Source organism: Felis catus, chromosome C1, assembly GCF_018350175.1.
Source record: "Felis catus isolate Fca126 chromosome C1, F.catus_Fca126_mat1.0, whole genome shotgun sequence".
In the NCBI taxonomy this organism is placed as follows: domain Eukaryota; kingdom Metazoa; phylum Chordata; class Mammalia; order Carnivora; family Felidae; genus Felis; species Felis catus.
Genome location: NC_058375.1, coordinates 214,300,500 through 214,324,226, shown reverse-complemented (window position 1 = coordinate 214,324,226; position 23,727 = coordinate 214,300,500). Strand labels below are relative to the sequence as shown.

Below are 23,727 nucleotides of genomic sequence, written 5' to 3'. Positions count from 1 at the left end.
AGGGTATGATTATTCTTGTGGTTCATAAGGAATCTGAGCAGTAGCTAAGAAGTTGTTTCTATCACTATCTATAACTTCAGGAGGGGGAAAAAAAAAAAAGCAAAAAAACCCTGAAACCTTAAAAGCAAAAATCATCTGTTTGCCTAAGTCCTCAGCTCTGCGCTTCCCTTCAACACTCACCTGTTCAAAAGTTCTGCTGGTTCACAGCAGGAGGTGCAAGCAGACTTTGTTCAGGTCCTTTTAACACTGTAAATAACAAAAGTATTAAAGTAATTGACCCAACAATCAATCTCTTAGGAAACTTTTAAAAACAATCTCTTATAATGAATAGTTTTACAGGAAATGGTTCCAAACCTGGTTAAAATATTAGAATCATCTTGGGATTCTCTCTCTGTCTCTTAGAAACTAGCTTAGAAACTAACTTCCATTTTCCTAACATTTAAAGAGTTTCTCAGTAGCTCTGGAGGGGGACTAAAAAAATACATATTTTTAACAGAAGTTCTAAGTGATTCTGATAAAGACAAATGAGCACCAATACAGGGTTTAGGAAAGTGATTACTTGGGGCTTTCATTCAAACTACATCGCAGGGATGTGATACCAATTTTTACACGTATCTGATAGAAAAATGACAGCCAGCAACACAGCAATACAGTATGTATCCTATGCAAATAATCAGTGAGCCCAAGAAATATAACCACTGCCAAAATGCCCAAGGAGCACAACTCCAGGTGTGCTTTCAGTTGCAAAATCACAACCTTCATTTAATGCTCTAATGAGACAGCATCTTAAAAATCCACAGGATGGTGACATCTCAATTGACTAGGAGTAGACTGAATGAAACACAACAGCTTCAAGTGGTTTCTTAGCTAAAATCAAATAATGCTTTGAATGCTGTTGTGTGTCAAAAAAACAATAACTGCAAATTAAAGTTGATTTTATTAACATCAAGAAAGTAACTTGGGAAAGTGACTTCTGCCTTTTGACCTTAATTTTGCAAAAACATAGCCGTGTTATTTTAATACCCAAAAGGTCATTCAACTTTATGCACTGCAGTCTAGTTTAGTTTTATAAGGGCAGGCAAAAGGAAAAGAGGGGACAACTAGGTAATAAAGTCTTCTCTGGGCCTAACTCAAAAAAACAAGCTCTAAAGTATCTCTTATTGCAAGTATAATTAAGTTCAAGTCCTCTGTAGTTAATGAAACTCTGCAGTTAACAAGAAAATATAAAATCGTATACTTTAATTACTTGAAGTAGGTAGGTACATAATACTTTGAAAATATTTTTATAAAATTAATTGTAACCACTTAAGGGACTATTCTTTCGTTTTTCAAACCACCCCCTATTCCTCCCCCTCAACTTCACACAAAATTATGGGCAATTCGGGGCGCCTGGCTGGCTCAGTCAAAACAATTTGATCTCAGGGTCGTGAGTTCAAGCCCCACATTAGGTGTAGAGCTTACTTAAAAAAAAATTTTTTTTTTTTAAATTACCAGCAATTCAACAAAAGTATCATTTTGCATTCCCATATAATTAATCTACTGTATTTCTCAGTCATCTGAGAGCATAAAAAACAAACAAAAAAAAAGCCAACTGGGTTAAGAAATACTAGGATTCCAACTATCAGTAAGCCTTCCTATGGAGTAAAAATCTACTTATATATTTAAAAATATGTAACTTTTCAGGGCATTAAAAATGAATGGAAATCCTAGAACTTTATTACCATAAAAATCCTAGCAGAGGGTGAATAGGGAAAAAAGGCTTGGGTTCAGAGTTTTACAATGATGACCAAATGATGTTAAGGCAATTCAAATTGCTGAAGGAAAATGGACATTTAACTTGCCTCTAAGATACCCGGATTAACACCAACAGAGGCTTGTAGATTCAACCTAATGAGACTGGTCCCACTACAATCTATAAGAAATAGAATAAAACAGAAAGTACTGAAAATTTAATCAGCAGGGGATAATGGAGAACTGCAAATGAAGTCAGTCTTTGAAAATGGCACAAATCAAAGATCCTTTAGAATGGCAAGGGTAAAAGGGTCAGCAATAATCTTTTCACCCAAAAGGTTCTCCCAGACAGCAATCTCTATCAGTAGTGTCATCTCCCAGTGTGAAAGTCAACAAAAAGAGAATAGACACACGGAGTATTAAAATGCAGAGTCATGAGAACAAATGAGATGATATGACATCAAAGACATAATATGAAAATGTCATTTCAAAAATTCAACAAAAGAACAAGAGGGGAAAAATTCATTAAAAAATACCACCTCATCACTATCACTGCTATGTCTCCTTTTAGCCAAGGAGCTCCACTCACACCCTGAAGTTGTAAATTCCTCTCTTCTCATGAGCTTCAGGCAAGCTATGACAAATTATTTTTCATATATGCAACTCAACTCACCAGCAAAGGCACTTCAAAACCAAAATATTAAATTCCTCAGGTGAATTAAATGCAAGAAGACATTTATGAAAGCTCAGTAATAAGCATATGGAGATAAGCTGGAAGGAAATCAGAAAAAAAATTTTTTTTCCAAAGAAAAAAGCCTATGAAGTATCAAATTAATTGGTGAACTTGTCAGCTAGTCTGAAAGGCAAAAGGGGAAAAATAAAACACTCAGCACAAAAAGTTCTACACATGTAAAATGCTATAAAAGACATACAAACAAACTAGCGGAAGAGACCCTGAGGAATTTAAAACTAGGATGGACAGAACAGAGATAATTAAGAATTCTTAATTCTTACTAATCAGATTAAGAATAACATAAATTAATATGCTGATTCTACCATTCTCCCAGGTTATATTTCTTAATGATGTGTCTAAACCTCACAGGAAATTAATTTCCCTACCTTTTCAAATATTCGTAAGTGTTCCAAAGATCCCCTCCCTCGAAAGCAATTCCAGATCTTTTAGGCAGTCTATCATCCATCTCATTTAAACACTTTTAAGAAAGACTTTTCAAGACAATTTCCTGAAATATGTTATCTGAGCATCCTGGATTTTTCCAAACTCGGGTGGGGCATGTGTCATACACAGAGGGAAGGGGGTCTGGGCATACTGGCCCAAATTTCCAGAATCTGGTCTCCCCTTCCAACAGTCACAAGAGATGTGGAAAAAATTTCTAAGTCACCGAACAACCCCTCTTAGCACCAATGAGCAGGGTACACATTTTCTACTAGCCTCCGTCTTCTTGGGTCCCTCTGGCTAAACTAGCCTCCATACTTTTCCCAACACCTGACCTGCACCCACTTCAGCTTCTGCCTCAGTATCCCTGCCCTAGCTTGCCTAGCCTGGAGCATTCCTTCTCCATACAGCTACAGGAATCGCTCCACCTACGTCAGGTCCTTCCTCAAACCTGAGCTTCTCCGTGCAGCCTTCTCAGGGCACACAACTTAAAATGAACCCCTAAATCTCGGTCATCCGATTTCTGCCTCATTTTTTTTTCCCGCATCATTTACCACAACACTATGTATTTTACCCGAGTTTTTATTTGTGTGTCTAGAAATGAGCTCCCCAGAGAAAGGATTTTTGGTCTGTTTTGGCCCCAGCACCGAACAGCGTCGTAGAGTCTCAATCTTTGTCAAATGAATGAATGCGTGAATGAAGGAAGGGAAGCACGTAGTCCCTTCCGCCTTCTCAGTCTCAAAATTCTGAAATGCTTCGTCAAGTACACAAAAGGTGTAAAGCCCTTTCTTTGCCGAAAAATCAGTGCCATTACCAGTGTATTCCTTGGCGTCAAATGTAAAGGAACAATTGTGTGACATTTCTCCAGATACATGCCACTTTGAAGTTTTTTTCCCAGCATCCTCTACCGATGTCAACATGTGATGTAACAGAAAAGTACATATTCCATCCATCTCGTCTGAGCACTCCAAAACCTGCTACACTAATTAGTAAGACACAGGAAATCATCAATGAGTGAGAGAACACGTTTGTGATCTAACCAAAATGGACAAACTCCGTAAGGTCAGAGCTGCAAATAACAGACGGGTGAAAGTTAACGTACAGAAAGGGCTGGTATGGGGAAAAAAAAAAAAAAAAAACTGTTTTAAATCTAAGAAGTGATTAGATTCTAAAAAGGAAATACTACGGAAGGACAAAATATCTTCCCTGCACACCCCACCGGGAATCAAAACTGCCTATAATCCGAGACGCACAACACTGGATGAAAGGCTGTTCACAGCTTCCGGCCCCATCCTCAATTTTTTCTAAGTGTAATTGGAATACTCACCTGCCTTTACAGAGAAAACTAGGTGTGCTTACGTGCTTTGACTTTCAGGGGAAGGAAACAAAACAAAACAAAACAAAACAAAACACAGTGCCATATAAATGCGAAGCAACGTTGTTGCTTCCCAAACAGGGTCATGCAACCTGCTTCTTTCATAGACCATTCTGTGGCCGGAAGTATCAATCTGATGTAGGCTTCAGCCACAAAACTCAAGTATTCCAAGTGCTTCGTGGGAAACTGCTGACACTGAAAAGACTAATACCCATCTCAATCTGACAAGAATGTTCAGGTCCCAAAGCTGCCTCGGGCTCGACTTTCCCAACCTCCGTCCCAGGTTCAGATCATGGCTCCACCTTGCCTCAGGCCTGGTCCAGACCCGTCCTCTCGCCACGGAAGGAGTCTCCACAGTGCAGATGCTCGGTGAGGCAGGCAAAGGCGCACCTCCCGGAGGCCAGGTGTGGGGAGGAGGGCCGGCAGGAGCAGCTGTCTGGCCGAGGCAGCTGTTTCCCCGAGCACCCCAGCCTGGGCGGGTGGCTGGCCCGGGGAGCAGGTAGCAGAAGGCGAACCCTCTGGCCCTGAACAAATCGGCCTGACACTGCCCACCCCACCACCCTCTTCCCTTCCTCGGCTCCCCCCCGCGATGCCGCCGGGCCCCGGAGGTGGGGGCTCCCCGGCTCGGCGGTCGAGACGCGCCCGGGCCCGGCGTGCCGCCTCGCGAGGTAGGAGGCTCCCTCCGGCCCAGCACCTGACCTGTCCCCTCGCCTGACGCCCTAGCCGGCCGTGGCCGCTGCCGGGGCGGCCTGTGGGTTGTCCATGCGGCTGGGCCGGGTCGGACCGGAGCGGCGGGGACGCGACCGCGGGCAGGAGTCCCGGGCGGCTCCATGTGGGGGGTGTGATGGGAGACAGCGGAGTCGGGGCGCGGAGCGGAGCCGGGCAGGGGAGTGAGACGGAGTCGCTGGTTACCTGCGGTCCGGGACAGGGAGTCTCTCAGAATCCAAGTCAGTCTTCAGCCTCAACAACACAAGATGGCCGACACGTCGCCACGCACGTCACGTGACAGCGCGCTCCTTCCGCCACGCCCCTTGCTCCTCCCCCGCCCCGCCTCACCTCCCTTACCCGCTGATCCAGCCTCCCACGACGTCCTTCTTTTCCGCTGCCTCCCGCCCCTCTTCCCCGAACACGCCCCTGCCCGAGCCCCGGATGTCAGGCTGGAAGAGGGCGGGGCCGCGGCAAGGCGCAGGCGCCTGCGGGTCCCTGGGATGGGGCTCCCTGCCTGCCCTTGAGTTGAGTAGAGTTGGTGTTCAGAGTTGGACCCCGGCCAGGCACTGTGTGACTCACCGTCCTATGCACCCAATCCAGAGCCAGTTCGCAGTTCAAAAAGCTCTTCATCATTTACGAGCCGATTTTCAACACTAGAACTTTTCCACAGCTTTTAACCCAGCATTTTCCTGCCCGTTTGCCATCCTGTAGAAAACGGGGAAACGACAAAAGCCGAAATTCAAAGCAGTTTCTCTACTTGTTAACGGTCCTGGTAGAACTGGGAATTCATTCTAGAGTGTTGAAATGCGACAGCTCAGAAGGACTAGAGAGCTTGGACCCCCTTCTGGTGCGTCAAGGGCTCTAACCCTTTTGCCAAAAAATCTACCATCGGGGGGCTGCCAAATAAAATACAGGACGCCCAGAAATATTGGGAATATATCTACACTAAAGAGTTACTCGTTTTTCAGAAGATCAGATTTAACTGGGTGCCCTGTATTTTTATTGCTCTGACAACTCAACCCTTCTCAGGTCATCCTCTTCTTTCTTGTACATCCAAGCTTTTTTTTTTTTTTTTTTTTTTTTTTTTACAGGGTCCTTCTGAACAGCTTTTTAATTTTTTTTAATGTGTATTTTTCAGAGAGAGGGGAACGGGGGATCCGAAGTAGGCTCGGCACTGACAGCAGAGAACCTGATGTGGGGCTTGAACTCAAGAACCACGAGCTCATGCCCTGAGTGGAAGTCCCGCAATTCGCTGACTGAGCCACCCTTAACAGTGTTTTAAAATACTCAAATGTTGGAGCCCATTGCTGGTTCAGATGGTGGAGCATGTGACTCTTGATCGCAGGGTTGTGAGTTCAAGCTCCATGTTGGGCATTTAGCCTTTTAAAAAGTAAAAAAAATAAGGGCGCCTGAGTGGTCGAGTTTGGCTCGTCGTGATCTTGATCTTGGGGTCCAAGAGTTAACAGCCCTGCATCCAGCTCTGTGCTGACAGCTCAGAGCCTGGAGCCTGCTTTAGATTCTGTATCTCCCTCTCTCTGCCCCTTCCCCACTCATGCTGGCTCTCTCTCAAAAATTAATAAGTATTTTTTAAAAAAGTAAAAAATAAAATATTTGAATGTCTTCCATCTCAAAAGTTAATGGTAAAAACTACAATGCCACCTCCCTACCTCTCTGTTTCAAGGCCAAACTGCACATAAGAGTTGTTTATACTCACTTTCCCAATTTCCATACCTGGCAAGCAAGCAATTGTCAACCACTCCAACGTGGCTTCTATTCTGACTCATCCACCTAATGCTTGTCCTTAGACACCTCAACCTACAGGTTGGTAAGTGGAGTTTTTCAGTCCCAATCCTGATTTAGTGCTTTTCCATCTTCAATACGATTGACCACTCCCTATTTTCTGCAATACTTTATTGCCTTGATCTTTATGTCCTTGCTGCTCAAAGTGTGGTCAATGAACCAGCAACAATAGCATCACTTGGAAGCTTGTTAGAAATGCAGAATCTCAGGGGCGTGTGGGTGGCTCCGTTGGTTTAGCACCCAACTCTTGATTTCAGCTCAGGTCTTGATCTCAGAGTTGTGATTTCAAGCCCCTTGTTGGGCTTGAAAACAAAACAAAGCAAACATGCAAAACCTCAAATGGGCCCTTCACAATTCCATGCTGTTGAACTCTAGACCCTTTGTAATCCGCATTGTCCCCCTCCCCCTCCTCTTTCCCCTGAATTTATTGTTCCGGATATGCCCATGTTTGAGGGTCCTCAAATATGCCACTCTGTTTTAGCCTTTGCCCATTCTGTTCCCTCTTGTTACAATGTCATTCCCAACACTTACCCCACTTCTGCCAACCTGTGTAACTCCTGCTCATCTTTACAAACCTAATCATATGTTAGTGCCTCTGTGAAGCTTTTTTTAATCTCCTCCCTTAGACCAAAGATGTTATCCCTTGAACTGTTATTTTTAAGAAAAAAGGTAATACTATGTTTATTATATGCTAACCACTTCATTAAGTGCTTTACTTTCATTCTCTCTCATAATCCTGGTGAGAGCACTTTGAAGCACTAAGAAAACCAACCACCTGAAAGAACTGCTTACTTTCTCCTAATCTCAGCCAGGACTTTGTAGCCCAGGCTGACTGACTGCTGAGCCCATGTCCCTAACTGCCTCTCTGATGCTGTGTCATCTGTACCTGTAATTTCATAGAGAGATAATATAGATAATGTATATAATTGATCTAGAGACTATATAATTTAAATATGTATAATTAAGGTATAATTAATATATATTAAAATTTAGCATTTTTAGTGGTCGTTCTGCAACTTTTGACAGATGCATACACAGGTGTGTTCAATACCACCAAAATTAAAGTACAGAATCGTCCCATTATCCACTAGAGTTCTCTCAACAACCCTTTGTAGTTGGCACTAACCTCCACTCTTGGCCCCTGAAGCAACTGTTATGTTTTCTGTCCTTATAGTTTTGTCTTTTTTTTTTTTTTTAATTTTATTTTTGAGACAGAGAGAGACAGAGCATGAACGGGGGAGGGTCAGAGAGAGAGGGAGACACAGAATTGGAAGCAGGCTCCAGGCTCTGAGCCATCAGCCAGCCCAGAGCCCGACGCGGGGCTTGAACTCACGGACCATGAGATCGTGACCTGAGCTGAAGTCGGACGCTTAACCAACTGAGCCACCCAGGCGCCCCTATAGTTTTGTCTTATCATATAAATAAAACCATAGAGTATGGAACCTTTTGCAGCTGGCTTCTTTCACTTAGTATAATGTACTTGAAATTTGTCCATATACCGTTGCATGTTTAAATACTTCCTTCTCCTTCTCCTCCTTCCCCTCCTCTTGCCCTCTCCTCCCCCTCCCTTCCCGTTCTTCCTCCTCCTCGTCCTCCTCTTCTTCTTCTCCTTCTTCTTCTCTCATTCATGAGTAGTATTTAATTGTATGTATTTGCTTATCCATTCCCCAACTGAGGGACATTTGGATTCTTTCCAGTTTGGGGATATTATTAATAAAGCTATTGTGAATATTCACAAGCAGTTATTTTGTGTGAATACAGGTTTTAATTTTACTTGGGTAAATACCTCAAAATGGGATTGGTGGCTATGTGGTGTTTTTAACTTTATCAGAAATTGTGAAACTGTTTTTCAGAGTGCCTTAGCCACATTTTTAGCTCCAAAGTGTAGGCTTCCAGAGAGCAGGAACCAAATCTAAGAGAAGGAGGAGGAAAAGGAGGAAGAAAGAAGTATTTGACTTTGCACCCTCAGCAGCTGGCATTGTCCTGTCACAGGGTAGAAACTAAGTAAATATCTAATCAATTCTTGATCATCTCCTTCTCAGGAGGGGTGCCTTCAGTGTCTCCAAATGTTTCATTAAATAGTGGTTTTAAAGTTACAACAGTAGACTGATGCCTACTCTAGGGAGGGATAATAACAAAGTTTCACCTTTATTGTATCATTGACAGAAACGGAGAAGTTGATAATAATAGATCACAGTGGGGGAGGAGGGATTAAGGAGTTTAGCCAGAAACAAACCTTGCCACCACCCTTTCAGTAGAGGTAGAGACTAATTTCCCCTCCCTGGGGCCCTTGTAACTGATTGAACATGTCAGAAGTGAAAGAAGTGATTTCCAATGCAAGGGTTATAGAGCTTCCACCTTATTTGCTAAAACAGCCTCTTTGGAAGCAAGAGCTGCCAGGTCGTAAATGCAAGGGCTCTGAGGCCGCCATTCTGTGAGGAAACCCAGACTGCAGGGAGAGGCCCATGTAGCTGCCTCCAGCAACAGCCCCAGCTAAAATTTTGGGGGTCTGAGCTACAGATCTGAGAATCTTCCATACGAAGAAGATCTTTGAAATCATGGAGAATCACCCACACCCGGCAATTGCAGAAGGGGAAAGTATGAAGGTAGGCTCTTGGGAAGAAAACGCATGGTTGGCAGGCAGAGACAAGCGACAGATAGGACCAGGTTAGAAGCAGGAGCCAGTCTCAGAACAGAGGCAGGAAGAAATTGATTGGCAATTCCAAATCTACAGAATTGCCAAGGAGTCTGGGGCTGGGGAGGCTGCCGTTGAATTGGTGACTGGAATTGTGTACAGAGCAGGAAGAACAGAGGGTTAGGCAAGAGTAGGTGACAAGGAAGGAAGGAGGCATGGGACGCCTGGGTGGCTTAGTCGGTTAAATGGCCGACTTTGGCTGAGGTTATGATCTCAGAGCTCATGGGTTCAAACCCTGCATTGGGCTCTGTGCTTTGCAAACTCTGCATTGGGCCTGCTTCGGATTCTGTGTCTCCCTCTCCCTCTGCCCCTCCCCCACTCATGCTCTGTCAAAAATAAACATTAAAAAAAATTTTTTTTTTAAGGAAGGAGGTAGAAGCTTGAAAGCAGATGAAAAGGGCACATGGATTTGTTAGTGAAGAGGGACCCTCTTGGTTAGATGGGACGCTAACTAAAAGTGTAGCCTACACAACTGAAAACCAAAGAGAAAACACAAGTAAGAGAGTGGGGGAAGATACCGAGCCAGAGAGCTGAGCAAAGCCATCAAGGAAAGGCTGCTCAGATGATAACTATGGAAACAGATCCATTTTTATGTTTGAAAACATTTTTTATTATAAAAGTACTTGCATATTTTAAATTCTATTCTCATTTCTAACCTTCAGATGTATACCAAGAAAATTAAATCATAAAAAACTATCTTGGAATATAACAAATGTATTCTTGTACATAAATGTCCCACAATGGGTCCCAAATTTTTATTTTTCTCCTGGGTTCTTTTTTTTTTTTTTTTTTTTAGATTTAATTTTTTTAAGTTTATTTAATTATTTTGTTCTTTTTCTTTTTAATGTTTACTTACATATTTTGGGAGAGAGTGCGTGAGCGGGAGAGGGACAGAGAAAGAGAGACAGAGAATCTCAAGCAGGCTTCCCACTGTCAGCATAAAACCCGACAAGGGGCTCAAACTCATGAACTGTAAGATCATGACCTGAGCTGAAACCAAAAGTCAGATGGGATGCTTAACCAACTGAGCCACCCAGATACCCCTCGTTATTTATTTTGAGAGAGAGAGAGAGAGGGAGAGAGAGAGAGAAGCACAGAGGAGGGGCAGAGAGAGGGGGAGAGAGAAAATCTCAAACAGGCTCCACACTTAGCATGGGGCCCGATACAGGTCTCCATCTCACAACGTTGAGATCATGACCTGAGCTGAAATCAAGAATTGGTCATTTAACTGACTGAGAGCCACCCAGACGCCCTTAAAGATTTTATTCTTTTTTTCCTTTTTTTCTTTTAAGTTTATTTATTTATTTTGAGAGAGACAGAGACAGCGTGAATGGGGGAGGGGCAGAGAGAGAGGAAGAGAGTGATTCCCAAGCAGGCTCTGAACCGTCAGCACAGAACCCATTGCAGGGCTTGAACTCACAAAACCATGACGAGATCATGATCTAAGTGGAAACCAAAAGTCAGACACTCAACCAGCTGAGCCACACAGGCACCCCAAAGATTTTATTTTTAAGTAATCTCTATACCCAACATGGGACTCGAACTTACCACCCTGAGATCAAGAGTCACATGTTCTACTGACTGAGGCAGCTACGGGTCCCTCTCCTGAGTCTTTTGCACATTTAGGATTTTATACTGCAGCTATCCCAAATGGTTCCCACGTTGTATGTGCAACTGCCCTTCTCATTTTCATGACACTCCCCTCTCTTTTTTATTAACTGTTGTTAAAAATAGTAGTAAAGCGGGATGCCTGGGCGGCTCAGTCAGTTAAGCGTCTGACTTTGGCTCAGGTCGTGATCTCACAGTTTGTGAATTCGAGCCCCACTTGGGGCTCTGTGCTGTTGGTGCAGAGACCACTCCAGATCCTCTCCCTCCCTCTCTGCCCCTCCCCATCTTGCGTTCTCTCCCTCAAAAATAAAGAAACACTTCGAAAAAATAGTAGTAAAGTAATACACGTTTCTGGTGTTTAAATTTTTAGAATGCAAAAACATATAAAGGAAAAAATTTAAATCCCCCTCCAAGACCTACCCAGGATGCTCGGGCTCTCCCCCACTCAGGTAACGCACTGTTGACAGTTTACTGTATGGTTTTCCCCAAAATGCCGTACGCATAAACAAGCATGATGCACATCTTCACCTTCAGCACCACGAAGTGCTGGGGATACAATGGTTGCCCCCAAATCCGCTTGGTCTCTGACCTCTTGCACCTCAGTCTACATGGGCAGAGCCATGATTTTGCATCTCACGTAAAACAAACAAAACACTTCAGAATTATTTTGTATGCTGCTCTACCCCTGACCTTTTCCCAGGAAACAATGTCTTGCTGTCCTCCTCATTCTTTAAGTGATTGCTTAGCAGCCTTCATTTACATGTTTGAACCGTAATATACTTGATCGATTCCCTGCTGATAGCCTGACTGTTTCCAGTATTTTTGCTATTAACAAGCAATGTGGTAATGAGTATCCCTCTAAATATAACCTGGTTCGCACTTATGTTTACCTATAGGGTAAATTCTCAGAAGTAAAACCCTGGATCAAATTCATGAGGTCTCTGCAATGGACATCCGCCACTCGTTCACAACTATCCTGCACCTGCAATACTTTCCCATGTTTGGGAGAAACAAAAATCTTAGGGAGAGGCAGAGCCTGCCTCTTTTACAGAAGACAAACTAACCCTTCCTACCTTCAACATGTGGGCATATGACTGGGCTCGGCCTCAGACTCTGAATTTGGATTAAGAACCTGAAGAAAACGGGACACCCCAAAGTTCTGGTCAGCCAGGGCAGAGGCACATGCCTGCCTGGTTCCCATGATGTGTTTTTGACGCTAGTCTCAGCCACCTGGCCTCCAGCTGGTTTCTTTTCTCAGCCTCATCCCCTAGCCCTGCTAGTGATCATGTGAGCATCTCAGTGACTTTCAATCAGCATCTCTTCTGCTTAAATCAGGCCTGCTTAGGGGTGCCTGGGTGGCTCAGTGGGCTAAGTATCTGACTACACCTCAGGTCACGATCTCACGGTCTGTGAGTTTGAGCCCCGTGTCGGGCTCTGTACTGACAGCTCAGAGCCTGGAGCCTGCTTCCAAATGTGTGTCTCCCTCTCTCTCTACCCCTCCCCTGCTCCCTCTCCCTCTCTCTCTAAATAAGTAAATAAACAGAAAGAAAAACAAACTCTCTCTAAATAAGTAAATAAATAAACAAACAGAAAGAAAAACAAAGAATAAAAAAAGGGGGCACCTGGGTGGCTCAGTTGGTTGAGCATCTGAGTGCAATCCCAATTGACATTTTGCAGCCTCATGAGATACCCTGGGCTAGAACCACCCAACTAAACTGCCTCTGAATTCCTGACCCTCAGAAGCCACGTGAGATAATAAATGTTAACTATTGTTTTAAGCCACTAAGTGATGGGATGATTCATTAAAGCAAAAATAAATAATACAGGTACAATTTTACATTTTAACAGTTTACCAAATTGCCCTTCAAAAAGGCAAGAGCAAGGCACACTCCCACCAATACCACGTGGCAGAGTGCCAAACATTTCAGAAAGAAGGCAGGGGAGGGGAAACTGACCCCTGATAAGGTCCATCCTGAGCAGTTCCCTAAGTTGTGGAACCCAAGTTGCCCCACAGGGGCTCCCACCAGCACAGGACCCAGAGGGTGGCTATGGAACCCCTCTTCTTTTTTTTTATTTTTTTTTAAATTTTTTTCATTTTTGAGAGAGAGAGAGAATCCGAAGCAGGCTCCAGGCTCTGAGCTCGGAACTGTCAGCACAGAGCCCAACGCAGGGCTCGAACCCACAAACTGCGAGATCATGACCTGAACTGAAGTCGGACGCTTAACCGACTGAGCCACCCAGGCGCCCCATGGAACCACTGTTCTTGTAAGCCAGCCCTGTGGGCAGGGATGTGGCCAGAATCTGGCCTCGTGGACAGGCAGGGTCAGCAGGGAGAAATGTGAGTGGGGACAAGGCCACAGGTGTTGGGTCACGAGATCCAGCCGGAAGGGCTCAGCAAGTGGCAGCTGCAGGGCACGCGGCAGGTGAGCAGGCACACTGGCAGGAATGCCCCTGGGCTGGTTGGGTTGGGAGCCTCAAAAGAAGAGAGAAGTGAGAAAGGAGGCACCCGTGCCTGGGATCAAGGTAGAAGACAGAACTGAGCATTTCTGGGCCACCCTGGCCTGGGATCCTTTGCTTGTGACTTTGGAGACCCAGGGCTCAGGAGGAGATGGAATTGAGGTCATCGCGCACGGTGGAAGATAGAGACGGAAACAATTATGTCATGAGCACTAATAAGTGCTGAGCACAGAGTCAGCCAGGTAGACAATCATCATCTTTTTTGTTTTTACTGTTTATTTATTTTTGAGAGAAAGAGAGGCAGAGTGCGAGAGGGGGAGGGGCAGAGAGCGAGGGAGACACAGAATCGGAAGCAGGCTCCAGGCTCTGAGCTGTCAGCACAGAGCCTGACATGGGGCTCGAACCCACAAACCGGGAGAGATCGTGACCCTAGGTGAAGGGGGACACTCAACCGAGCCACCCAGGTGCCCCAATCATCATCTTTACTTGACAGGTGAGGAAACAGGATCAGTGAGGCTCAGCTACTACCTTCTATCTGACTCCAAATCCCATTTCGTCACACAGCCTCCAGGGCAGAGGCAGAAGGTCGGCTGTTGGTTTATTTCCCTGCTGCTCAAACTAAGGCCTTTGGCAAGTTGACTTATCACTTTTCCAGTGAGAAGAATGTCCCTATAATCTCCGCTATCCTCACTTTCAGAGCTGCTCCCTCAGGCCAGGCTTCCAGGTCAGGGTGCCTAGAAGTCACCTGTTGGTGACAGAGGTCCTCCCTTACCCATCTCTGGTGCAACAAACCCAGCTTGTTCTTGTGAAACAAATCCACAGGGGAGCCTGTCACTGGCTGAGCTGCATGCTGGGGCCACAGCAGTGGGTAAGGCAGAGTTCCTGCCCTTCAAACCGTGCCTTGTCCAGAGGAGGAGAAAGACAAGAGAAGGACACTGCATAATGCAGTGAAACCCTGAGAGGGAGCACCTCACCTCACCTGGGGGCATGGAGAAAGCTTTCTGAAGATAATCTCTGAGCTGAGTCATCAACAATGAGAAGTCCTTTGGCAGGGAAGGGAGGGAGGGAGTGCCAGGTGGAGGAAACCGCATGTGCAAAGCCCTCAGGAGCTTTCTAGGAACGGGCAGGTATCACCTATACCTGGAGCACAGTTTGGAAGGAAGAGAGGGGAGGGAGGAGGGGTGAGCAAGGCAGGGGACAGGAGAGGTGAGCAGGGACTAGATCCCGAAATGCTGAAGAGATGTTAGGAACAAATGTTATTCTAGCTGCAGATGGACAATCAGGGCAAAGTGAGGGCAGAGAAACTAGTCAGGAGGCCACTGTAGAGAGCCAGAAAGAACCAATGAAGTCCACGGCCACAGAGGGGGATGATGGGAGCTGTGGGTGAGAGGCATGAAGGGAACAACATGTATAGGACTCTGTGATCAAGAGGCAGGGGCGCCTGGGTGGCTCAGTCGGCTAAGCGTCCAGCTTCGGCTCAGGTCCTGATCTCCCAGTTTGTGGGTTCTAGCCCCATGTCGGGCTCCGTGCTGACAGCTCAGAGCCTGGAGCCTGCTTCAGATTCTGAGTCTCCCTCTCTTTCTGCCCCTCCCCCATTTGCACTCCGTGTCTCTCCCTCAAAAATAAACATTGAAAGAAAAAAAAAAGAAGCAAAGAAGTCCTTTCCCTGGTCTCTAGTTACGTGACCCAATATTTGTCCTTTTTTGTCTTAAGCCCTTCTGTGTTACATTTCCTATCATTTGTAATCATGAGTGTTTAGCTCTTGCATGGGCTTGGTTGTCCAGAGGCAAGTGAATGTTTGAAGTAATTACACTGTTGTCTCCATTCCTTCTTTTTTTCCTTTTTGCTCATAGCCATTCTTTTTAAAAAAAAAATTTTTTTTTAACATTTATTCAGTTTTGAGAGACAGAGAGAGACAAAGCATGAGCGGGGAAGGGGCAGAGAGAGGGAGACACAGAAGCCGAAGCAGGCTCCAGGCTCTGAGCTGTCAGCACAGAGCCCGACACGGGGCTCGAACTCACAGACTGTGAGATCCTGACCTGAGCCAAAGTCGGACGCTCAACCGACTGAGTCACCCAGGTGCCCCCATAGACTTTCTTTTTTTTGAGGGAGAGGGCACAACTAAGAGGCAGAGAGAGGGAGAGGGAGAAAGAAAGAGAATCCCACAAGGGGCAGAGAGAGGGAGAGAGGAGAGAGAAACAGGGCTCACACAAAACAGGGCTCGAACTCACAATAGTGAGATCACGACCTGAGCCGAAGTCAGATGCTTAACCGGCTGAGACAATGAGGAACCCCTGGACTTTATTTTACTTAGTAGTTTTAGATTTGCAGACTAACTTAGCACAAAGTACAGAGTCTCCGTATACCTCTCTCCCTGCCGCCTGCCCCTTCCCCCTGTTTCTAACATCTGGCATTAGCATGCTACGTTTGTTACAACCTATGTACCCATATCAATACCTTATTATTAACTGAAGTCCAGGTTTACATTAGGGTATGCTCTTAGTGTTGTACATTCTGTATGTCTTGGCAAATGTATAATGACCACTATAGAATCACACAGAGTAAGTTTCACTGCTCTAAACCCCCCTACTCATCCTTCCCTCTCTTCCTCTCAACCCCTGACTTTTTACTTCACAGTCTCGGAGTTTTGCCTTTTCCAGATGTCATAGTTGGAATTAAACGGTGTGAAACCTCTCCAGATTGGCTTCTTTCCCTTAGCAATATGTATTTAAGTTTCCTCCGTGTCTTTTTATGACTTGACAGCTCATTTCTTTTTTATTTTTTTAAATGTTTATTTATTTGAGGTGGGGGGTGGGGGGGGAGGGGCAGAGAGAGAGGGAGACGCCATCCAAAGCAGGCTCCAGGCTCAGAGCTGTCAGCACAGAGCGGGACGTGGGGCTCAAACTCACGAACTGGGAGATCAGGACCTGAGCCGAAGTCGGACGCTCAACCGACGGAGCCACCCAGGCGCCCGGACAGCTCATTTTTCATCACTCATATTTCTTTCCATTGCTGAATTAGTATTCCAGTGTATAGATGTACCAGTTTCTTTATTCATTCACCTATTGAAAAATCTTGAGGGGCGCTTGGCCGGCTCAGTCGGTGAGGCATGCGACTCTTGATCTCGGGTTTATAGGTTTGAGCCCCACATTGGGTAGAGAGATTACTTCAAAATAAAATCTTAAAGAAATATCTCGGTTGCTCCCAAGTTTTGGTAATTATCAAATAGCTGCTATAAACATTCACGTGCAGGTTTTTTGTGTACACGAAGGTCCTCAGCTTGGATGAGAAAATGCCAAGAAGCACGCTTCCTGGATTGTATGGTAAGAGTGTCTCCACCCCTTTTTCTTGTCCACTTCCTCTGGCGGGGCAGTTGGAGGGTGACCCTACCTGGAAAAACGATGCCCGAGAATTGTAGGTCTTAGCTTTGTGCGAAACGGAAATGATCCTCCCTGGGGAGCAGTGGGTGTTCCCTTAGGACTGAGGTCCTTACTCCGGTCCCCAAATGCCCGAGAATCCACATGAGAAGGAGGGAGGGGTCACTGGCTCTCCTCAGAGTTTCAAGGGGTCTAGGAAGCAAGAGAAATTAAGGACACATTTTACCTGCAGCTGAAAGAACCCTCAGGGAAGGGAAGGGGAAGAGCTACTGACACCCTCAATGCTCAGCATGCCCCCCAGTAAGGCCACAATCTCAGATACCACTTCTGACTCTACTTCTGGGGGGGGATGTCCGACAGGAGCCTGGGCTGGATGTGGCTCCTGAAAAAACACTCTCCTCTCTCCCCCATTTGAAAGAAGACTAGAAGCACACTGATGTGACGGCAAAGTCCACTTGCACGGTTTATTGGAAAAAAGAGGCAGCTGTGAAGTAGAAATGCAGATGTTCCCCTTGTAAAGACAGCAGTTACAAAAGAGAAGTAATAAATACAATGTTAGGAATTCGTTAAAAAAAAAAAAAATGCAACCACCCCCTGGTATTTGTGAGCAATCCCAAGAACACCCAACATCTAAAAATTTGTGCTGGGGGTAAGAACAGCTTCACCTCAACATCTTGGGGCAAAAGTTGGAAACTGGCCAGATGAAGACGGTCACGACTTTTGGGATTTTGGAAGGCTCTGGATTTGTCACTCGGGAATGTAGGGGTCCACGGTAGTTTATTTGCATAGTAGGAATTAATGGGGATTCTTCTATGCATTAATATCACTTCTGATTATTCTCTCATTCTTGCAGGTAAGTAGCAGGGTGTTTAAGAGTAGGAGGAAATGAGAGGACAAGAATGAAGGGGTGAAGGGGGGGGAGGGGGAATGCTAAGTGGACAGGAGAAAGGTGAGAGGAAGGAACGGGACTTCCTACCTGTCCCCTATTTTGCCATCTCAGCAGCACGCACCCCCGCTGCAGAGGGGGCAGGCACGGGTCCAGCCTGGCTTGCCTTAAACCTCGCTGTCATCAAAGCACAGAAGACACCAAAGCAACGGGCAGAACCAGGTTCAGAATGAAAGCAGGGAAGTTGAACGGGAAACCAAGAGGAGGGGGACCCCCAAGGGGAGAGGTGCGGAGAAGGGGAGAGGTGAATTCCCTGGGAGAAGGGGCAACATTAACATCAGAACCCTGCAGGGACAAGGAAAAAGTGCAAGTTGCTGAGTAGAGGCACGATCTGGCTACAGAGGAAAGAGGGCAGGAAGGAGAAGCACCGGGGACCAGTTGGCTCATCCCAGGACACTTGGGAGGGGCTCCCACCCAGGGATGAGAGCCACCCCCTGCCACTCCACGAGGCTAAGGAGTTTGCATCGAGTGGTGGGTGTGGAGACCGGTTGGGGGGGAAGATGCCCAGCCAGCTCTCTTGGGGGCTTCTGTGAGGCACTGTGTGGACGGAGGTCAAGGTTGCCTGACTATGTGCTGAAAGCAGCTTTGAGCTCCCGGAAGGCCGCCTGGCGGAGTCTCCTCTTCTCCTCCTCCTGCTTCCGCTCGTCTTGCTCGGCTTTTAGCTCGGCTTCAAACTTACTGGCACAGGACAAAGCTTGGACCTGCGGACAAAGAGCAAAAGCAAACCACGGACTGAGGGAGGGGAGGAGAAACTTGGAACGACCCATCCGACAGAACTCCGTTGGCTGGAGCCAGGTGACAGGGGAACCCGGTCCTGCCGCAGGGCAGGACCCCCTCGCCCCCTGAGAACCAACACTCCTCTTCACAAGTCTGTTTAAACTACAGCGAGGATACGATCTCTTTATTTGCCGCTGTGTTCTACGCCGCTAGGGTTGCTCTTTCTACTTCTTTTCCAGGATACTCTCTAACATCCCCGCCTAGCCTATTACCCACTTCCACCTTCAACCCTTAATTTCACAATAATATTGTTTTGTTCGACGGGGAGAAAACAAAGACAAAACCAAAATGAACTCCTTGCTGGGATGCTGATTGCAATCGCTTCAGTCTGCCTGTGGCAAAGGAGTACCTTTACAATAGATCAATCATTCTGAATTTACTTCCAAATATTACACGGTGTTGTTGATGTTGTGAATGGGATTTGGTGCCATTTCTTTTAAGCCTAGTTTATCTTTAAGAATACCGTATCAGATAAATCCATCTTAAAATCATGTCTTCTAGAACTGATTCCTTTTTTCACCCCCCCTCAGTGTCTCATCAGTTTGGTAGAAGTCCCAAACACACTGGGTGTGCACGCTATTTTAATAAAGATTGCCAAATTGCTCTCCAAAGTAGCTGTTCCAATTAATTTACACCCCCACCATCATGGAATGTGAGTTCTCATTTCCCCACAACGTCCCCAACGTTTATCAGTAACCTTTTTCCTGTTTGCCAATCTGATAGGCAAAACACATACACACACACACACCAAAAAAAAAAAAAAAAAAAAAAAAAAAAAAAAAAAAAAAAAAAAAAAAACCACCCTGGCACCTTCTTTTATTTCCTCTTTGGTAAATTACCCATTTCACTGGGGTTTTTCACTTTGCCATTCTTTATATAATTTAGGCGTAGTCCCTTGTTATATCTTTTTTGGTTACTCTTAGTCTTTTGATTGTCTGTTAACTTCAAGGTATCTTGGGCCAGGTGAATCTTTAAATTTGGATGTCATCAGAATTTCCAACCACTTCCATTCTGGCTTTTGTCTCTCTCTCTCTCTTTTGGTGTTTGTTTGTTTGTTTGTTTGTTTGTTTATTTATTTATTTTTTAAATTTTTTTTCAACGTTTTTTTTTTTTTTTTTGGGACAGAGAGAGACAGAGCATGAACGGGGGAGGGGCAGAGAGAGAGGGAGACACAGAATTGGAAACAGGCTCCAGACTCTGAGCCATCAGCCCAGAGCCCGACGCGGGGCTCGAACTCCCGGACCGCGAGATCGTGACCTGGCTGAAGTCGGACGCTTAACCGACTGTGCCACCCAGGCGCCCCGGTGTTTATTTATTTTTGAGAGAGAAAGAGGGCACGAGCGGGGAAGAGACACAGAGAGAGGGAGAGAGACAGAGAATCCAAAGCAGGATCCATGCTGTCAGTGCAGAGCCCGATGTGGGACTCGAACCCATGAACAGTGAGATCATGACCTGAGCTGGAGTTGCACGCTTGACCTTTGAGCCACCCCATATTATGTCATGTGTAAGGTCTCCTATACCCCAGGGCTCTAAAGCCATTTTCCTCTCATACTTTCCTGGTTTTATTTTCCCATTCAGCTCTTAAAGTCACTTACACTGTATTTTAGTGAAGGAATATATAGCATTTAAATGACTTTACTTCATTTTCCTAAGTGGAGAGCCAATTGTCTCAACACCTTTTATTGAATAGCCCATTATTTTTCCACTGACTGGAAAGTTATCTTGTTCATGTACTAAATTCCCACATGAAGGGGATCTGTTTTTACTATTTTCTCTCCCATTCCACTGACCTGTTTATTCCTGCACCCGCGCTACATTATTTAATATTACCACTTTAGAAAACCTTGATATTTATGAGGAAAGTATTCCTTCATTATGTTGACTAAGCACATTGCTTTCATATTTTTAAATGTCTTATTATGAATATTAAACTTCACCAAATGTTCTGAGATGTCTCACTGAAGGGATCACATTTTTCATATTTGATACCTATGAGATATTTATCTATCTATCTATCTATCTATCTATCTATTTATTTATTTATTTATTTAAAATTTATTTATTTTGAGAGAGTGCACACAGGAGGGGCAGAGAGAGAGACAGAGAGAGAGAATCCCAAGCAGGCTCCTCACTGTCGGCAGGGAGTCTGACACAGCACTGGATCTCATGAACCGTGAAATCACGACCTGAGCTGAAACCAAGAGTTGGATACTTAACCGAGGGGGCCACCCAGGCGCCCCATGAGATCTTTAAAATTATCCCTGCAGGGGTGCCTGGGTGGCGCAGTCGGTTAAGCGTCCGACTTCAGCCAGGTCACGATCTCGCGGTCTGTGAGTTCGAGCCCCGCGTCAGGCTCTGGGCTGATGGCTCAGAGTCTGGAGCCTGTTTCCGATTCTGTGTCTCCCTCTCTCTCTGCCCCTCCCCCGTTCATGCTCTGTCTCTCTCTGTCCCAAAAATAAATAAATGTTGAAAAAAAAAATTAAAATAAATAAATAAATAAAATTATCCCTGCAGACTGAACATAAATTTCAAATGTTTTAAGATTCCTACAGCTATATTCATTAGATTGATACAATTTTTTTGATGTGTTTTTATCCGATTGTTAGCAGAATCATGCCAGCTTTACAGAACGAATGTGATATAATCTTTTCCAATATGTTTGAACTAGTTTGTGACATTGAAAAAAAAAAAAAAGTAGAACATTGAAGAATTAATCCCTAAATTCCCCAGCACTTAACTGTTTGTGGGGAGTTTGGAGTTAACCATCTAAATGGCTTTACAATTCATCACATTTCCTTCTTCTGTCAAATTTATAGAAAAGCATTACCTTTCCTGTAGTGTTTAAATGATTTTAAATTGAGGTGTCAAACCTCTCACAATTTTTAAAAAAAAATTTTTTTTTTTCAACGTTTATTTATTTTTGGGACAGAGAGAGACAGAGCATGAACGGGGGAGGGGCAGAGAGAGAGGGAGACACAGAATCGGAAACAGGCTCCAAGCCATCAGCCCAGAGCCTGACGCGGGGCTCAAACTCACGGACCGCGAGATCGTGACCTGGCTGAAGTCGGACGCTTAACCGACTGCGCCACCCAGGCGCCCCAAAACCTCTCACAATTTTTAACTAGCATGTTCCTGGGTCCATCATCTTGTCTCCATTTCTCCTTTTCCCCGTCGTAAGCGTCCACATTTGGGTGGCTCTTTGTCCACTCTCTGGTTCACTCAGTCACTTCTCTGCCGTGTTGAGGCTAAGATTTACCACCTCCTACCAGGCTCTTTATTCAGTCCATTCTGGTTGTTAATCCATTACATCCTGTGTAGCAAAATGCAGGTTCTCACATCTCAATGAAAAAATTATAATGTCCCTTTCCTAAATTCTTCCTGCACTGCACAGGGTCCATGTCTGAACATAGGACACCTCTGAAAAATGATGCTTTTTTACTCTTTCCGGATCAGAATCCCTAGGGGTAGGGACTAGGAAATTATGTTTTCCAAATTTCACAGGTATTTCTCCCCCACCCCACCCCCGACCCCCCACCCCCCACCGCCCCCCACCGCCCCAGCATGTGAGGCCCTGCTGAGTTCTCCCCTCCAGCTCCCTACATCAGAATCACCAGAAGACAGATTCAATTGCCTGGAGCAGGGCCCAACTCACGTTGACTCTTATGACCCTCTACCCCCTGACTCAGGTTGCAAATTTGGACCCCAGATCCTCTTGTCTAGCCTGAACCCCTCTCTTCCTCACCTTTATCTTTTTTTCCTTGTTGTCTTATTTTATTCAGGAATTTTATGAGCTGGCTGTTAAATATTAGAAGGTAAATTATATAAATCTATAATTAAATTATATTAGAAGCAAAAGTATTAAGTACTAAAAAGTCATCGCTTCCTGATTTATCTTGCTATATATTTTACTCTGTCTGTGCTTTGGAGATTATCTGTTTCTGTTATATCTCTAAGGCAGAAATCCTATATGATAATCTGCTGTGAATCTTCCCAAATCCACACTTAGCAACATCCTGTTGGAAGCTTGAAAGCAAGTGGTGGGGGTTTTACACCTTGGAAACCAACAAATGCTACAAACTAGGCCTTGATTTATTGTTTCACTGACTACCTTTTCCTAAGAAAGTGATGGGAGATGTTAAAGATGCAGATTAAGCTGAAAAATGTGTAGTGTCTGTAGCTTTTGCATTATGAATAGCTCCAAAGAAATTCAGGGAATATTCTTCCAATATTTGAAAAACTATTATCGAATTCAGCAAGGGAAGTTGCTCACTGAAGAATGAATGAAGTTCTGACATATGTCCCTTTACTTTTTTTTTAATATATCTTTTTAATGTTTATTTATTTCTGAGAGAGAGAGAGAGAGAGAGAGAGAGAGCGTGTGAGCAGGGGAAGGGCAGAGAGAGAGGGAGACCAGAATCTGACACAGAGCCCGACGCGGGGCCTGAACCCACGAACCATGAGATCACGACCCACTGAGCCACCCAGGCACCCTTTTTTCTTTTTTTAATGTTTATTTTTGAGAGAGAGAGAGTGAGAGTGTGAGTGGGGGAGGGGCAGAGAGAGACACACAGAGAATCCCAAGCAGGCTCTGCACTGCCAATGTAGAGCCCAACATAGGCCTGAAACTCATGAACCTCGAGAAGTCAGACACTTAACCAACTGAGTCACCCAGGTGCCCCTCCCTTTACTTTTTCTTTTTTTTTTTTTAACATTTATTTATTTTTGAGACAGAGAGAGACAGAGCATGAACAGGGGAGGGGCAGAGAGAGAGGGAGACACAGAATCCGAAACAGGCTCCAGGCTCTGAGCGGTCAGCACAGAGCCCAACGCGGGATCTCACGGACCGTGAGATCATGACCCGAGCCGAAGTCGGACGCTCAACCGACCGAGCCACCCAAGTGCCCCTACTTTTTCTTTTAAATCAACTTAAACGCAATATCAACCAACATTCACATCGGAACTAGATTCTGCTGTCAGTTGCAAACATAGGCTAGTGACAGATACAGAGCCCAGCAAAAATCCATGAGCTGTTCTTAGAGAATCAATGGACTGTGTGGAATTTGCAACAGAAGAAACGCA

At 45.1% G+C, this 23,727-nt stretch overlaps 2 protein-coding genes across 6 annotated transcripts in view; both read right to left on the bottom strand.

Moving 5' to 3' along the window:
- Nucleotides 1-17,219, bottom strand: part of GIGYF2 (GRB10 interacting GYF protein 2) — a 158,535-nt gene extending 141,316 nt beyond the window's left edge. For 3 of the 5 annotated variants that reach the window (XM_003991263.6, XM_006935693.5, XM_019838881.3), the window contains exons 1-2: nt 5,193-5,273; nt 181-246 (exon numbers count right to left, since the gene is read on the bottom strand). The gene's annotated coding sequence lies outside the window, so the exon portion shown is untranslated. Of the gene's footprint in view, nt 1-180; nt 247-1,841; nt 1,913-5,192; nt 5,274-5,567; nt 5,694-16,938 lie in introns of those variants that run through there. The other 2 variants (XM_045034629.1, XM_045034628.1) reach the window with 2 other exon arrangements.
- A 145-nt stretch (nt 17,220-17,364) lies between these two features.
- Nucleotides 17,365-23,727, bottom strand: part of EFHD1 (EF-hand domain family member D1) — a 43,010-nt gene continuing 36,647 nt past the window's right edge. Inside the window, exon 4 of the mRNA XM_023259812.2 lies at nt 17,365-18,572. Within this exon, the coding sequence (XP_023115580.1) occupies nt 18,438-18,572 (135 nt within the window). The 3' untranslated portion in view covers nt 17,365-18,437. The remainder of the gene's footprint in view (nt 18,573-23,727) is intronic.